We start from the raw sequence: 16777 nt of genomic DNA on the forward strand, positions 1-16777 counted from the left end.
ATTAGCAGGGAGCCTGACTCAGGGCTCAATCCCAGGACCCTGAGATAATGACCTGAGCTGAACGCAGATGCTTAACTGACTGAGCCACCCAGGCGCCCCAGGAAACAATTTTTTTAAACTTCGATTATTATTTTTTTTTTCTCAGTTCAAGTTTAATAGAAACAACTAAAGATCAAAAGTGGTAACCCCACTGTGCCCATCAGGTGGCCTGGCGGACAGCACAGCTCAGGCCATGCCCCCCAAAGAAAGAAAGCCTGGCCTCCCCAGCCCCTGCAGGAAAGGCGTGGCCCGTCCCATACCACATCTGCATGGAGTCTTGTGTTTTAAGCCTGACACTGGTACAAAAGAGATTTTGTTTTCATGGACACCCACTGCAGCCCAGCCCTAAAATGGCCCACTTCTCACTTCTGTTAAGAGAAATATTTTTTGCTCTTCTGGACATCAGGCTTGATGGTATTGCTGCCCGGCTTCCAGCCAGCTGGGCACACTTCCCCGTGGTTGTCAGTAAATTGGTTGAACTAGTCTCAGAGTCTCATCCACAGAGCGTCTGACAGGAAGGTCATTTAGACTGAGCGGCCAAAGGATATCCTTCTCATCACTGATAAAGAGGCCCCTGAATGAGAGGCCTTCATCAGGCGTTAAGTCTCCATCGTCCTAAAAAAAAGAGAGAAAAAGACTCCATGGTTCTGAGTAATGCTACACTTGGGGGTCTGATACCAAGGGAGGGTTCATGGGTCCCAGTCCTTGTTTCTTGGGTGTGTTGGTCCATATGCCAGGTCACACAAATGAGAATCCACAGAAGCACTCATCGCCTGGTGAGGTTTTTAAATTCTTCTGCCCTGTCACTGGAAAGTAATGATCTCCCTGGGGCACACAAAGGTAAAATCAAGAGGGTCAAACAAGAACACAATGTATTTGCCTTTGTAGTCAGGTAGTCTGATGTCTTTGAACTGGCCGTTTGGCATAATAGCTGTGGCTTTGAAGTTGGTATTCCCTGAAGATATTTTGCCATGGGCAACTCTGAGACTGAAGACACTAAGGACCTGCCTTATTTATTTTAAGTCAACTCTGCAACGCACATGGTCCTCGAACTCACAACCCTGAGATCAAGAGTTGCATGTTCTACTGACTGAGCTAGCCAGGCAGGCTCAGGGCAGGAAACATATTTTGTTTACTTTTGTGTCCATAGTGCTGAGCAGAGTACCTAGCACAGGGGAGTGCTTAATAAATGTTTGTTTTTTGCCCTAATGAGCTAATGGATCTGGTCAGCCATCATTTATAGTGCTAAAACCACAAGGTAAAAGGCTGATAGATAAGTTGCTAATGGGGGATCAGCTGACATTAACTGAATCTTACTATTGTAATAGAGCCAACCAGACAATTTCTCGTTTCCTGGTAAGATGTTGTGGGAAGTTCTTAGAACCACACAGGAAATATTTTTGTCTAAAAAACTGAATCTGGGGTCCCCTGGGGGCACAGTCAGTTAAGCATCTGCCTTTGGCTCAGGTCATGATTCCAGGGTCCGGGGATCCAGTCACGCATGGGGCTCCCTGCTCAGGGGAGAGCCTGCTTCTCCCTCTCCCTCTGCCTGCCGCTCTGCCTGCTTGTGCTCTCTCTTCGTCTCTCTGTCAAGCAAATGAATAAAATCTTTAAAAACAATTAAAATAAAAAATTGAATCCGAATCAAATAAAGCCTCTAGATCCGAGGACCAGTATGCATGACATATAGGATAGAGGGATGTGTTACATGACACTGGGAGGATGCACTCAACCAAATACAAAACATAAGACATCCTGGGGTGCCTGGGTGGCTCAGTCAGTTAAGCATCTGCCTTTGGCTCAGGTCAAGACCCTAGGACCCTGGGATTGAGCCCCGCATCAGGCTCCCTGTTCAGCGGGGAGCCTGCTTCTCTTTAACCTTCTGCCTGCTGCTCCCCATGCTTGTGCTTGTCTCTCTCTCTCTCTCAAATAAATAAATAAAATCTTATTTTTTTTTTTTAAGATTTTATTTGGGGCCCCTGGTTGGCTCAGGCAGTTAAGTGTCTGCCTTCAGCTCAGGTCATGATCCCAGGGTCCGGGGATCCAGCCCCACAGCCTGTTTCTCCCTCTCCCGCTCCCCCTGCTTGTGTTCCCTCTTGCTGTGTCTCTCTCTCTGTCAAATAGATAAATCTTTAATTTTAATCTTAAAAAAAAAATTTGTATCTTAAAAAAATAATAATAAATTTATAAAAGGGGTAAGTGGATAAATAGATTGCATACATACAGACAATAGAATATTATTCTAAAAAATTATGCTAAAAATTATGCTAAAAATGAGCTATCAAGACACAAAAAGACATGGGGGAAATATTTATTAATATTAAATACTTATTAAAATTATTTTAAAATAATTTAAATAGTTAAAATAGTAAAATTTATTAAAAGTAAAATATTAAATATTTATTAATATTAATAGTATTACTTATTGAATATTATTAATAAAAAAGTCAATCTGAAAAGTCTATAGACCTTATCATTCCAACAGCTGGGGAGGGAGTATTTTTCTCTATCCTTCAAGATTCTAGGTGGTTTAAGAATCAAATTGACCTGAGTCTGATTAACAGAAGGAAAGGAGTGATTCCCTGGATGGCTCAGTTGGAAGGGAGCGTGACTTTTGAGTTTGCGGTTGTGAGTTCAAGCCCCATGTTTGGTGGAGATTGCTTAAATAAATTAAAAAAATAAAAAATTAAAGAACCTAAAAAAAAAATGCCAAGGGAAAAGCAAAGTTTAATTACATGTACATGGAGGCTCAGTCATAAAATAGAGACCCAAAGAAATGGTCAAGGAATGCAGCTTTTATACATTTTTGAATTTTAATTCCAGTATAATTAACATGGAGTATTATATTGGTTTCAGCTGTGAAGTATAGTGATTCAACAGCTCTATGCATTACTCAGTGCTCACCACTGTGTCTTCCTAATCCAGTTCGCCTGTTTCACCCATTCCCCTATCACCTCCCCAAGGTAACCAATAGTTTGTTCTCTATATGTAAGAGTCTATATTTTTTCTTTGTTTCTTAAATTCTACATATGAGTGAAATCATATGGTATTTGTTTTTCTCTGACTTATTCCATTTAGCATTGTACCCTCCAGAACCATCCACGTTATTGTAAATGAAAAGATTTCATTCTTTTTTTTATGGCTGAGTAATATCCCATTGTGTGTGTGTGTGTGTGTGTGTGTGTGTGTGTGTGTATACATATATATGTGTATATGTATACACACACATATATATGTATACACACACACACACTCCACATCTTTCTTTTTTTTAAGATTGATTTTGGGGGGCGCCTGGGTGGCTCAGTGGGTTAAGCCGCTGCCTTTGGCTCAGGTCATGATCTCAGGGTCCTGGGATCGAGTCCCGCATCGGGCTCTCTGCTCAGCAGGTAGCCTGCTTCCCTCTCTCTCTCTCTGTCTGCCTCTCTGCCTACTTGTGATCTCTGTCTGTCAAATAAATAAATAAAATCTTTAAAAAAAAAAAAAAGATTAAAAAAAAAAAAGATTGATTTTGGGGCGCCTGGGTGGCTCAGTCAAGTGTCTGCCTTTGGCTCAGGGCATGATCTCAGGGTCCTGGCATCAAGCCCCATATTGGGCTCCCTGTTCAGCAGGCAGTCTGCTTCTTCCTCTTACTTTCCCTCTGTGGTCTCTCTCTCTCTCTCTATCAAATAAATAAATAAATAAATACAATCTTTTATTTATTTATTTTAAGATTTTGTTTATTTATATGTCAATCCCAAGGCCCTGAGATCACGACCTGATCCAAAGGTAGACGCTTAACTGACTCAGGCACCCAGGCGTCCCTCTTGTATTTTATTGTATTTCTTTTAGAGAGAGTATGTGAGCAGTGGGGAGGGCCAGAGGGAGAAGGGGAGACAGAATCTTAAGCAGGTTCCATGCTTACTTAGCCTGGAGCCCAGTTCAGGGCTTGATCTCAGACCCTGAGATCAAGACCTGAGCCAAAAATCAAGAGTCAGCCACTTAACTGCCTGAGCCATCCAGGCACCCCAAGCTTTTACACATTTTAGGTTAAGACATATACATTGTGAGGAATTGACAGGATAAAGAAAACTTATGTTTGAGAGTACCAATTAGTAGGGGGTTTTAAACAGATTTTGGGCTGGGGGTAGTAAATTAGTAAAACCGATCAGTTTTATTTATAAAAGCTTTCCTGGCCCTGAATTCTCTGTGTTCTCCCATAAGGATGTCCCTTTCCTGGTAGAAGGAGGGAACATTTCACATGGGAGAGAGAGCACAAAGTGGGAGCCAGAGTGGCTTTTTTTGCACTGGCTCTTTCTTAAGTAATTCAGAATAATCAGTATGCCAAAATGGTGTATTTGGGGGGCTGACTTGTGCCCCAGACATTCTGGAAAAGGCAAAATTACAAGACAGTAACAAAGATCAGTGGTTGAGGGGAGTTAGCAGGGTGGGAGGGATGGGTAGGCTGGCAGAGCACAGAGGATTTTGTTTGTTTGTTTTGAGCACAGAGGATTTTTAGGGCAGTGCAATGACTGTGTGCCACTATAATGGTTACATGTCATTGGATGTTTGTACAAACCCACAGAACTGTAACATAGACTTCAGGTGATTATGAAGTGTCAGTTCAGGTTCACCAGCTGTAACAAAGGTACCACTCTTGTGGGGGATGCTGGGGGAGCCTCTCTATGGGGGTGGGGCAAGGGGTATTGGGGAAATCTCTGTATCTTCCTCTCAAATCTGCTGTGAACATAAAACTGCTCTAAAAAATAGTCTTTTTTTTTTTTTTTAATGCAAGGGTGAAAAGATGAGACAAGATTTGGTACAAGTACAAAGTTTACAAATGACAAAATTATAAAAATGGTGAAAATGGGGCTCCTGGATGGCTCAGTGGGTTAAGGCCTCTGCCTTTCTGCCTTTCGGTTCAGGTCATGATCCTGGGGTCCTGGGATCCAGCCCCACATCCGGCTCTCTGCTTAGCGGGGAGCCTGCTTCCTCCTCTCTCTCTCTCTGCCTGCCTCTCTGCCTACTTGTGATCTCTGTCAAATAAACAAATAAAATCTGTAAAAAAAAAAATAGCGAAAAACAGTTATTGAAGCTAGATGATAGCTACGTGGTGTTTCATTCTACCCTACATGGTACGCAGTGTACTGTTTTCTTTGTGTTTGAAAGAACAACGTTTTTTTTTGCAGACATGAGGGGCAGAGCTGCAGGGGCCAGGGTGGCTCCCCTATCAGTTACCGTTATTTTTTTCAGTTACCGTTATTTTCACAGGAAGCTGAAGCTGGATATCCAGCTCCCTCCGCTATGTGCTGGCAGGCAATCTGGGCCAGCAGAGGTTTCAGGAGCCCCTAGGAGCAGCTAGTACAGAGCCTCCTCTCCCCCACACCATTGGGAGCTTGATCTGGCTGCAGACCCTGGCAATTTCAGTTTCCCTGGGATGCCTTTCCAGCGAGGTAGGGGTTAAGCTCTTCTCAGAGAGGCTTAGAGAGGCGGTACCCCACTTGGTCTGTGCACCACTATTGCCACCCTATTGCCAGGAAATGAAAGGGAAAAGACTACCCAGAGGAGTCATCATTAACCTCCTGGCTGACCTGGGGCCGGGACACCCAGGAAATGGAAGTTCATTGGAGACACACCCTGTAATAAGGAAACCTGGAATTCTCATCCCAGCGACCGATGCTTGGTTTGCATCAGCGGTGGGGGCTGTCACCCACCAGCAAGGCCCCTGGCCAACCTTTCTTTTCGCTGTAGATACTTGAAATTGTACTGTTAACATTGGACTGGCCCTCAGAGAGATCTAACTCCAAGACTGTTACTCTTCTTCCCCTCAGTTGAGAAGCTAATGAATGCGGTGGACCTGCGCAGACATGGTTGCAGATGCTCTCTGGGGTTCTTGGAACTACCAGAAGCCGGCTCCTCCACAGACCCTCCTCCGAGAACCCTGGGCCGAGCTTACTAGCTCCTAAATTCTCATTCATTTGAAAGAAGCACACCCTAGAGACCTCTTTAAAATGCAAATGACCCTTGGGAAGGTTGAAAAGATTAACCAGACGGTGTCAGAGAGTTTTTTCTGCGCAGCAGCCAAAGTTAGCCTATGAGGTTTTAATGGTGGCGGTGGGGAGGCTTCCTCGTGGCTCAAATTTTGGGAAGAGGATGTATTGAGCCGAGAGTGCTAAGGGCTGACTTTATGCAGTGCTCACAAGAATCTTGTGAATTAAGTGCTATCAGCATCCCCATTTTATTTTATTTTATTATTATTTATTTATTATTGTTATTTATAATATTTATTTTTATATTATTTATTTATTATTATTATTTTTAAAGATGTTATTTATTTATTTGACAGACAGAGATCACAGGTAGGCAGAGAGGCTGGAAGGGAAGCAGGCTCCCCGCTGAGCAGAGAGCCCGATGCGGGGCTCGATCCCAGGACCCTGGGATCAGGACCTGAGCCAAAGGCAGAGGCTTTATCCCACTAAGCCACCCGGGCGCCCAGCATCCGCATTTTATATGGAAGAGGAAACGGAGACTGGAAAGGATCAAGACACTTGCTACCCCCTCCCCAGTTAGAGGAGAATGTGAAGCCTCCATCAACTTGAGGTCAAAGGGCACCAGCAGCATAGCCCAATGTATCAGCTCCTTTGATTCTCACAATCTTTTTTTTTTTTTAAGATTTTATTTATTTATTTGACAGAGCGAGAGAGCACAAGCAGGCAGAGCAGCAGAGGGAGAGGGAGAAGCAGGCTCCCCAGTGAGTAAGGAGCCCGATGCGGGGGCTCGATCCCAGGACCCTGGGATCATGACCAGAGCAGAAGACAGATGCTTAACCAACTGAGCCACCCAGGTGCCCCAAGGAATCTTTTTTTTTTTTTTTTAATAGATTTATTTATTTATTTTAGGGTTAGGGAGGGCCAGGAGAAAGCGGGAGAGACGGTCACAAGCAGACCACTGAGCGTGGAGCCAGATGCGTGGTGTGATCTGAGGTCATGACCTGAGCTGAAACCAAGAGTCAGATGCCCAACTGACTGTGCCACGGAGGAGCCCTAAAGGAAACCTTTTTTGACAGAAGAGTAAACTGAGGCAATTCACCAAGCCATAGTCACTCCGTGCTCTACCTCCAACCTCCTGGGTGTTTCCCTCCTCACTCCCGACAGTTGAGAGCCGGCAGCCCTTCACGACTGTTTCTGGAACTTGAAGGACTTGCTGAGAAGTCTGAAGAGAGCATCATGCTGACCTGTCTTCACTGCCCCTAATTGTTTTCTAAAATCCTTTTTATTGAATTATCAGAGTGTAATGGAAGAGTCGATGAGAGCTGCTTCAGAGTTACAAGGCCAGGGCTCGCTGGGTGGAGAAAAGCAAAGCCCTACAGGCTCCCTGAGGGGCTGAGCAATGGTATAAAATATGTATTTTTACATAACTGGGAGAAAAAAAATAAACGGACCAGCTGCCCCATGGGGGAAACGCCTCTTTCTGTATTTCCATTATCTTGTTTAATGCACAGTCGGGCAGGAGCCTCAGTGGGAGAGGAAATACTGGAGCCCTTTCCCTGTGAGCCTCCTGGTGGGTTAAGAGGCAGAGAGAGCCAAAATGCAGAAATCCAAATGGCCTGGGCGTGTACTTGGAAACCCATTAAAACTGAGGGGACAGGTGGGGAAACCCATTAAAACTGAGGGGACATGTGGGGCAGGATGGCTGGGCTGATTCAAAACACTCTCTTGGTTTGCAGCAATACCCCTCCTCTGGGTTAAGAAAGTAGCCTCAGTGAGCCCAGATTCACCTTTAGTGAATATTTAGTGAAGTATGCTGAAAGTGGCCTTCCCCGTAAGGAAGAGGGAAAGGGAGTGCTCTTTCCAAAGAACAACCAACACACCAAACATTTACTGAGCGGGCACTACCAGGTGCCAAGTATTCTGTTTAGTCATTTTCTTGCATAGTTCCCATTGACCCATTTACACAGATAAGAGCCCCTAGCTGCCCAAGGTCATGCAGCTGGTGAGCAGTTTGCTTCACAGTGTTTAGTAGTTCTGAACATGCTTGGGGGGTGAGGGAAACATAGTTTCGATGTCGGGATAGCCAAACCAGGCAGACAAGCCTCTGGCAGTCAGACACAGAAGCTCTCTGATCAAATATCTGCATGTCTAATCTTTTTTTTTTACTCTAAAATTATTTACCTAAGGACAGAATTCTGTAGAGAAGGCAGTGGAGACAATAGTGTGGTGTTGAGCCCCAATTTGGGGATCAGGGGATTAGGCTCTAGTCTTGGCTTTGATACTGACTTGCTATGGGACATTGAAACTTACTTGCAGATAACAGGTTGGGATGATCTTTAAAACGTTTTTTCCAGGATAACATCGAAGATTGAAAACTACCGCTCCAGGGGCGCTTGGGTGTCTCAGTCGTTAAGCATCTGCCTTGGCTCAGGTCATGATCCCATGGACATGGGGCTCTCTCCTGGTGGGGGTGGGGGTCTGCTTCTCCCTCTCCCACTCCCCCTGCTTGTGTTTCTGCTCTCACTGTGTCTCTCTCTGTCAAATAAATAAATAAAATTTAAAAAAAAAGAAAAAGGAGGGGCGCCTGGGTGGCTCCGTGGGTTAAGCCTTCCGCTCAGATCTGTGATCTCAGAGTGCTTAGATCGAGCCGGGCATCAGGCTCTCTGCTCGGCGGGGAGCCTGCTTCCTCCTTCTCTCTCTCTGCCTGCCTCTCTGCCTACTTGTGATCTGTCTGTCAAATAAATAAAATCTTAAAAAAAAAAAAAAAAAGAAAGGAAGAAAGAAAAAGAAAAAGGAAACTACCACTCCAGCTGCAAGATGGTCTGGGGTCTACAAGAGGTGAAGCTAACATCAAGAAGGGTCCTGGAATGAGAGGGGGTGGGTTCCAGTCCTCCACCACCTCCTACTGGTCTCCAATTCTTTACGCGTCGGTTACTGGCCTATCAAACGGGAATAACAACAGCTCTTGGGTTGTTTTGAGATAAGATTAAAGGAGAGGGTCCATATTAAATGTTTAACATAGAGCCTGGCATGCCATGTGGAAGATGGAGATATTGAGGTTTTTGAAATGTGGGTCCCACCCAGTGGATTGATTTGCACACTCACAACCTATGGAGACCTGGAGTTAAAAAAATTTTCGACAGAACTAGGAGCCCCCGGGTGGCTCAGTCGATTAAGCTACCTAAGCTACTACACCTAAGCAAAGGACTCTTTGTTTCCGCTCAGGTGCTGATCTCAGGATCATGAGATCAGCCCCGCCTGGTGCTTAGCTCAGAGCCTGCTTGGGACTCTCCTCCTCTCCTTCCGCCCCTCCACCCTGCTCTTGATCTTTCTTTCTAAAATAAATAACTCTTAAAAAAAAAAAAAGGTGTGTGTGGGCGGGGTGGGGGGTGTGCCTCCGTGGTTCAGTCGATTAAGCGTCTCCCTTAGGCTCAGGTCATGATCCCAGGACCCTGGGCTCCTGCCTATATCCGGCTCCTTGCTTGCTTAGCAGAGACCCTGCTTTTCCCTCTCCCTGCCCTTCCCCTTCTTCAATCTTTCCAAAAAAAAAAAAAAAAAAAAAAAAAAAAGAAAGAAGAAAAGAAAAGAAAGATAGAAAGAAAAGGCAGAGCTAACGCGGCGCCTGGATGGCTCAGTCTGTAGGAGTGACTCGTTTTCAGGGTCACGAGTTCAAGCCCCGCGTTGAGAGCAGAGTCTACTCAAAAAAAAAAAAAAAGGCCAAAACTAGATAAAGAGTAAATTCCTTTCTGTCCCCAGGTGTTTGTGAGGCACCAGGAAGCTGGGCGGGAACTTGGAGGTGACAGGGATGGTGGAACCCCCATCCCACATCCTGATTCTAGCAAGTGCGGGTAGCGAGTCAGTGGGCGGCAGCGGCTTGAAGCGGGTGGAAGCCGACCACCCCCGAATCCGCGGAGGAAGCCGAGGCTAAGCCCCGCCGCTCATTGGCCGTGGGCGGCAGGTGCAGCCTCAGCCAATCAGCGGTGCCGGGGGCGGTGCCTTCCAGGCTCACCTGGAGGCCGCGTCGCTACCCGGCTCGTCCGCGCCGGGAGCTGCCGAGCACCTGTGAGTTCGCGGAAGTCCTGCCGCACTCTCGCCCCGCCAAGCTCCGCAGGACCCGGCCGCTGCTCGGCCCGCCATGGGCCCTCGGTACCCCAGCGTCTCCGCGCTCCTGCTGCTGCTACAGGTACGTCGCGTCCCCTGGCTGGGCGGGGGACGCCTTCCGGCCCCCACGCCACGCTTCCCGGCCCCCATTCTCTCTGTCGTCGGCCCTTCCTTTCTCCTGTCGCCCCCTCCTCTTCCAAGAAAGTTTAGTTTCGAGAACGGCCTGGAGGCTGCGCCGCGCTCTTGGGCTCCACGGAGGTGGGAGTGGGAGCGGGTGGAGAGCGAGCGCGACTTTGCCCACTCCCTCGCGCAAATACTCGAGGCGTGGGGGCGGGGGCGACCCTCGCTGCGGACTCGGGGGACCCCCGGGCTGGCCGCAGTCCGCGCTGGCGGCGGGCAGTGGAGGGACGTGGGGCGTCGGGATACGGAGAAGAGGAGTCCCAGTGCAAGTCAAGGGGACGCGGGAGGAGTGGGGACGACCCCTGTGGTAAGGGAAGGGAAATCAATAGAAATAAAGGCACCTGCCGTGCAAAGAAAAGACTGTAAACAGGTTTGGAGGCGCCACTGGGATAATAAAGGGCTCAAAAGGTGTTGAAGAGCCCCTCCTTGTGAGGAGGTAGACTTAGGAGTGGGGGCGTTCCCGGTGTGTGGAAAGTGAAGTGGGGTAGGGTAAAGATGCCTCCAGTGAAATGAAAAAGGAGACGGGAAGGAAAGGGGCATCTGGTGGGGAGCAGCTGACGGAGCAGCCCCCTCTCCCGGGAGTACCTGGGGGCTTGGCGGCAGCAGGTTTCGGAATGAAGGGGTTTGGCGAGGCTACTTGCCCTGGGGGTTGGGGGTGCGGGTGGCTCCCTCCCACAATGCCGACGGTGGGAGCGAGGGAGGGGAGGCGCAGTTGGTTTCGGTGTGGGCCGGAGGGGACCCCCCCCTTCCGCCGCCGCGCCCAGGTCACCCTGGTTTCATACCTTTTCCCTACTTAGGTCTCATCGTGGCTCTGCCAGGAGCCAGGGCCCTGTCGTCCTGGCTTTGGCTCTGACAGTTACACGTTCACAGTGCCCCGGCGACATTTAGAGAGAGGCCGAGTCCTGGGCAGAGGTAAGTCCTGAGCCGGGTGTGGTGGGAGTGGCAAGGGTCTGGGAAATTGTACTCCCACGCCCCTGGGCAAAGCCCCTTTTACCTGGTTCAAAAGATACCCCTTTGGAGTTGACACAGATGTAGGGATCTCAACTTTAGCAGTGATTGAGCACTGTGGGTGAGAGGGCTACCCTTGTATGGGGATGTTGGGGAGGGGGCGTTTAGAGGCCTTTCCTATGAGACAGTCTGTCATTTGAGACTGCAGAAACCTGGTGTGATGGAGGGTGGTGAGGGCTTAGTAATTACCCTTTGCAGATAAGGAAATAGAGGCTCAGAGGGTGGAGTCCACTTGCCCAAGGTCAGAGAGAAGGAATTTGAATTGACTCCCAGGCCCCATTCTGCACCATCTCAGTTACGAAGTGCCCTGTCCTGGTTATTAGGTTCTGGCATTTGCCCAAAGAGGTGAAAAATTTCGATACAGGTACCATTCCCCTAAGGAATAATGTTTGTTTGTTTTAAAAGCCAGATAGCTCTGATTCCGGGAATGAAAAAGCACACAATGTATTTCTGGGCGGTATCACCGTGATAATCAGGATTATAGGGTTTGCTTTATTTCACTTCACTGTTCGCAGGAGTGAGAGAGCAAGGGAAGCCTGGTTTCTCTTCTGGTTTCACTAACTTCCCAGATGCTTCTTTTCTACCAAATGAGTTCTCCTTCCTCTTGATTTTAGTTGATGGGGCAAGTATTGTAACTATAAAACACTTGTTAAAGTGAGAAATCACCCACGATTCCCAGAGGAAATTCACTGCATTTCTTCTTCCAGTCTTTGGTCACGTGAAAACAGCAGCAGTCATGCTGTTGTGTGAAGATTGTTTGAATTTTGGAAGTTGTTCCAACAGTGGGCGGCATTTTTTTAAACAGAAACTGCAGTTTCATTGATTAAACATATTTGCTTTTCTGGGTCCTGTTGGTGTTGTGTGGAGCTCTCTATTGAGTCAGAAAGGAAGTGTTTGTGTGGTTTTGCAGTGGGTCCGCCATTAGCCAATGGTTGATATTCTGCCCACCCCTGTTCAGGGCACCCAGGAATGAATTGAAGAGATAGAGGGACACTCCAGCCTGTTGGCATGTCACATTCCAGCGGATTATGGAGAATGTCCCAGGACCCACTTAAGAGGGCACTGTGGGACGTGGGCATTTAGGTGCCAAAGAATGTGGGTGGCGTGGGATGTTTTGATGGCTACCAGTGGGTAGGACTGGCTTCTTGGAGGAGGCAGTTTACCCAGCCTTGAAGATTGAGGCAGGGGTTAGAAACTGGGAGTGTGAGTGCTTCTCTCTATGGGGATGTCCAAAACAAGAGCTGGTCACTTTGTTTTCCTGTACCTCAGGACATTTGGTAGCTCCAGATGTGGGTTAATCTGGCTTTCACTGCTCCTGCACCCTGCCTTTCCCCCGACAAGGGGTCTTGGTCTTGGTCTGTCCCACTAACATTACTATGTAATATAAAAATTACCATTATTATTAAAGATTTTATTTATTTATTTGACAGAGACCCAGCAAGAGAGGGAACATAAGCAGGGGGAGTGGGAGAGGAAGTAGCAGGCTTCCCACTAACCAGGCAGCCAGATGCAGGGCTCAATCCCAGGACCTCGGGTTCATGACCCAAGCCAAAGGCAGACGCCTAACCGACTGAACCACCCAGGCACCCCTGCCATTATTATTATTAATAGCGGCACCTATTCCTTTTGAACCAAACTCTGGGGCAGGGTAGGCACCGTTATTTGGTTGACTTTGCAGGTTAGGAAACTGGGCAATTAAGTAATCTGCTCAGAGACACGCAGCTGGTCTTCTGTTCTATTACCTGCTCAATAATCTGGAAAAAAAAAAGAGAGAGAGAGAAAGATGGCATTTGGGGAAGTAGTGTCCATTGTGAAGTAGATGTCATCTTCACTGTGTGCCTGAGAGAGCAGAGATGTTGATGTGGCAGGACCCGGAGGAGAGGAGGTAGTGGTGATGGAGATGGGTCAGACTCCATAGGAAGTGCAGGGAGTCAGCAGCTGGCGATCTTGGTGGGAGAGACCGCCTCTGCGAGCTCCTCGGTAGGGTGGCTGGTTTCAGTTCTTTCTATCCAGGACCCACCCCACTCAACAGATTTTCTGACATTTCCCTGTTTTGGGCTTTCCTACCAGTCCTGTGTAGAATGACCCAGTTAGCCCAGGATAGGAGTGCCCTTCTGGTAAAATCAGTGTACGACTTCAGAGAACTGGCTTTGCGATTTTATTTTTATTTTATTTTTTTAAAAGATCTTATTTATTTATTTGACAGATTACAAGTAGGCAGGCAGGCAGAGAGAGAGGAAGGGAAGCAGAGAGCCTGATGCGGACCCTGGGATCATGACCTGAGCAGAAGGCAGATGCTTTAAGCCACTGAGCCACCCAGGCGCCCCCTGGCTTTGTGTTTTTATTTTTATTATTATTTTTTTAAGATTTTATTTATTTGTCAGAGAGAGTGAGTACAGGCAGACAGAGTGACAGGCAGAAGCAGAGGGAGAAGCAGGCGCCCTGCTGAGCAAGGAGCCTGATGTGGGACTTGATCCCAGAACGCTGGGATTGGGACCTGAGCCGAAGGCGGTTGCTTAACCAACTGAGCCACCCAGGCGTTCCAGCTTTGTGATTTTAAAAAGGCACCTAAGGAAGGTGGTGGTCTCAGTCTTTGGAGAATCCAAGGAAATGGAGGGATGTGACATTAGCACCGGGTTTAAACATTGGCTCCACAAACACTTTGCTTCATGGGAGTTTGAAAACAAGGAACCTGTTCCTTTTTGTCCACCAGTGGCCATAGAGTGTCACAGATAGAGTTGAACCAAACTCCGGGGACTCTGGGGTGGTTCGCTGGGGTGATTGTTGTGCTCTGTGACATGATTGACCCTATAGCCTCAGCCTTATATTTATTTCCTTGGTTTCTCTCCAGGTTCTAGAAGGAAGAGTATTTGAAAAAACAACTATAACCCAGTTCTCTAGAATTTCTTGATTTTCTTTTTCCTAGCACAAACTGGTTTGAGAAACCCAGGCCATTAGACAGTATGGGATCTGAGAAGTACCATCATAGTGCTCTTAGTTTGATGGAGGCCTGCGTCGGGTAGGGGCGGGAGAAGCCTGCAGATGTTCAGACCGATGACTTCCTTGCTTTGCTTCCTCTACCACCTGGTTTTGGGCAAACAGGGTTTATGTTTTGGGTTTGGGCTCTGGCTGCTTGACGGATTGACCTAGCTCGCAAGCACCCACGTGTGTGGATTAAGTACATCCATTTCCCGTTTCTCAAAGATGTGCTGAAAGGTGGTAGAAACCGTGTGCAAACCTTCTAATTCAACTGGGCTTAAAAAAAAAAATACAAATACAGAAACCTGCTTTGGGATCTCCCTTACATCATCAGATCCCTTCTCTCCCGCCGCTCCGACTCACTTCCCCATTACTCACATCAGTGATAAGGCTTGGTGCTGAGCTCACTGAGGAAGGAGACCTGCCTCCTCCTGTTCTTGCCTTTGTGTCTGTGAGGGAGGCTTCCATACATACTTCCTATGTAAGGAAGTCTGCCTGCTGCTCCCCCACCCCCGTGGGGCGCCCTGCCTCTTCCAGGTGGTTATGGAAATCCCTTTTTCGCTGTCTGGGGCTTTATATTGGGTGAGTCTTTTCTTCCGAAATGCTCACTTTGGTGTCTGTTACACATCCCTTCCAAGTGTAGCCCCAGATAAGCCAGACGCTGCAGCAGTCCGCTCTCACATCTCCCAGAAGCTGCCAAAACCCTAAATCCCCGAGAGGCACCTGTCACCATTCAGGCTTTCTGGGTTTCCACTCTGCCTCAACTCCCATCTCCTTTCAGGGCTTTGGGCTTTCAAGGAGGGGAATGAAGTCTGTTTGGCTGGTCAGGATAGTTTGAGTAAGCACTTGAAAGATCCAGGTGTGGAGCGCCTGGATGGCTCAGTGGGTTAAGTGTCTGACTTCAGGCTGAGGTCATGATCACAAGGGTGGGATCTAGCCTGGCTCCATGCTTAGCTGAAAGTCTGCTTGTTCCTCTGCCCTTTCCCCCACTTGTTCTCTGTCTCTCTAGTAAATAAATCTTAAAAAAGGAAGATCCAGGTTTGCCTTTCAGCGTCTAGCTGTGTGACCTTGGGTAGATCACTTCAGTGAACGTCAGTTCCCCCTGTGAAGGCGGGGGGGGGGGGGGGGGATAATATTTAGTGGTTTGTTGTGAGACTTAAATGTGTATGTTTGTGTATTTGGCTAGGCAGCAAGTAAGAGTGCAAGCCCTGGGCTAGACTCGGGTGTTGCAGTAATGAATCAGCAGATGTGGGCTGAACATAAAGCAGGTGAGGTGATACAAAGACACAAAGATCCATGAGACGGTGCCTCCTATTTCTTAGGGACAGAGTAGGCGCGCAGATATTTTAAACAAATGAGTGAATTAATAAATACGTTTTCTTATTTTTTTCCCACCTCTTAAAATCTTTGGCCTCAGGCCAGCCCTAGATGTTGATCCAAATGGACTGGTTAGAGGTGAGTCTGTGAACTTTCTAAGACTCGTGTGAGGGTTGCTCGCCCTTTTAGTGGTTCTGGAAGCTGGACTGCCTCATTAAGTGCTTCCATCTAAGTGCTTCCATCTGAGAGGCAGAGCACAGAGGCCGGAGCCCTCAAACCTGAATCTGAAAGGGGAAGGGCAGTCATTCTGAAGTGTTTGTCATCTTTGGTCATTTAAAAGAAATTCTCCTGGTAGCCTTTCTTCCTGTCTCTCTCTTACTAATTTAAGTTTACCTTTCATACACCTCAGCTCATGCTTGCTACCACTGGGAGGGCTTAGCCACTCTTTTGCACATTTCCTCTTCCCTTTCCTTCCTTTAATCTACCTCCAGTCCTCCTCTCTCCCCCGCCACGCCCCAGGCACATTTCCATCATTTAGAAGGTTCTTGAGTCAGACTACCTAGATCGAAACCTAGGGAATGCCCCTTGCCGGCTGAGATGTTGACCAATGACTTTACCCTCTAAAGAAGCCTTCATTTCCTCATCTATAAAATGGGCACAGTAGTACCAGGTGCACAATGAATATTAAATATTGAAGCCCTCGGAGTGTTCGGTGCCTTCTGTTGGAGTCTCTACTGTGTGTTTTACCTTCGGTTCAAACTTTTCCCTCTGTTCTTCCCACCCAGTAAACCAGCCAAACCAGTTTCCTCACTCTCCCTGCTCTGCATTAAAGCAAACACTGCTCTGCAAACAGTGACTAGACCAGAATGCCCTTTGCTAGGAAAGGCAGTTCTGTGGCTTTTTCTTGCTTGCCGCTGTGCAGTGTCCTGGGTGGGGCTGCCTGTGGACCTGCTTGTGAATATTGTTTGCAGTTGGAGTGGGAGGAGTGGGGCAAGGAGCAGCTGGGATGGGAAGATCAAAATGACCTTGAAATCATCAGCTTCTATTTTTTTTTTTTTTTCATTTATTTGAGAGAGCATTGGGGGAGGGGCAGAGTGAAAGGGAGAAGCAAACTCCTGGCTGAGCAGGGAGCCCAATGACATGGGGCTCAATTCCAGGCCCCCCAGGACACATCCTTAGCCAAA

The 16777-nt window shown here is 47.6% G+C and overlaps 1 protein-coding gene and 1 pseudogene across 1 annotated transcript in view; one reads left to right on the forward strand and one right to left on the reverse strand.

Moving 5' to 3' along the window:
* Positions 1 to 401: 401 nt before the first annotated feature.
* Positions 402 to 10145, reverse strand: LOC116578863 (annotated as a pseudogene).
* Positions 10007 to 16777, forward strand: part of CDH1 (cadherin 1) — an 83797-nt gene continuing 77026 nt past the window's right edge. Inside the window, exons 1-2 of the mRNA XM_032323267.1 lie at positions 10007 to 10191; positions 11087 to 11201. Coding sequence (XP_032179158.1) covers positions 10144 to 10191; positions 11087 to 11201 — 163 coding nt within the window. The 5' untranslated portion in view covers positions 10007 to 10143. The remainder of the gene's footprint in view (positions 10192 to 11086; positions 11202 to 16777) is intronic.

The sequence above is a fragment of the Mustela erminea genome, chromosome 19 (genome assembly GCF_009829155.1).
Source record: "Mustela erminea isolate mMusErm1 chromosome 19, mMusErm1.Pri, whole genome shotgun sequence".
In the NCBI taxonomy this organism is placed as follows: Eukaryota; Metazoa; Chordata; class Mammalia; order Carnivora; family Mustelidae; genus Mustela; species Mustela erminea.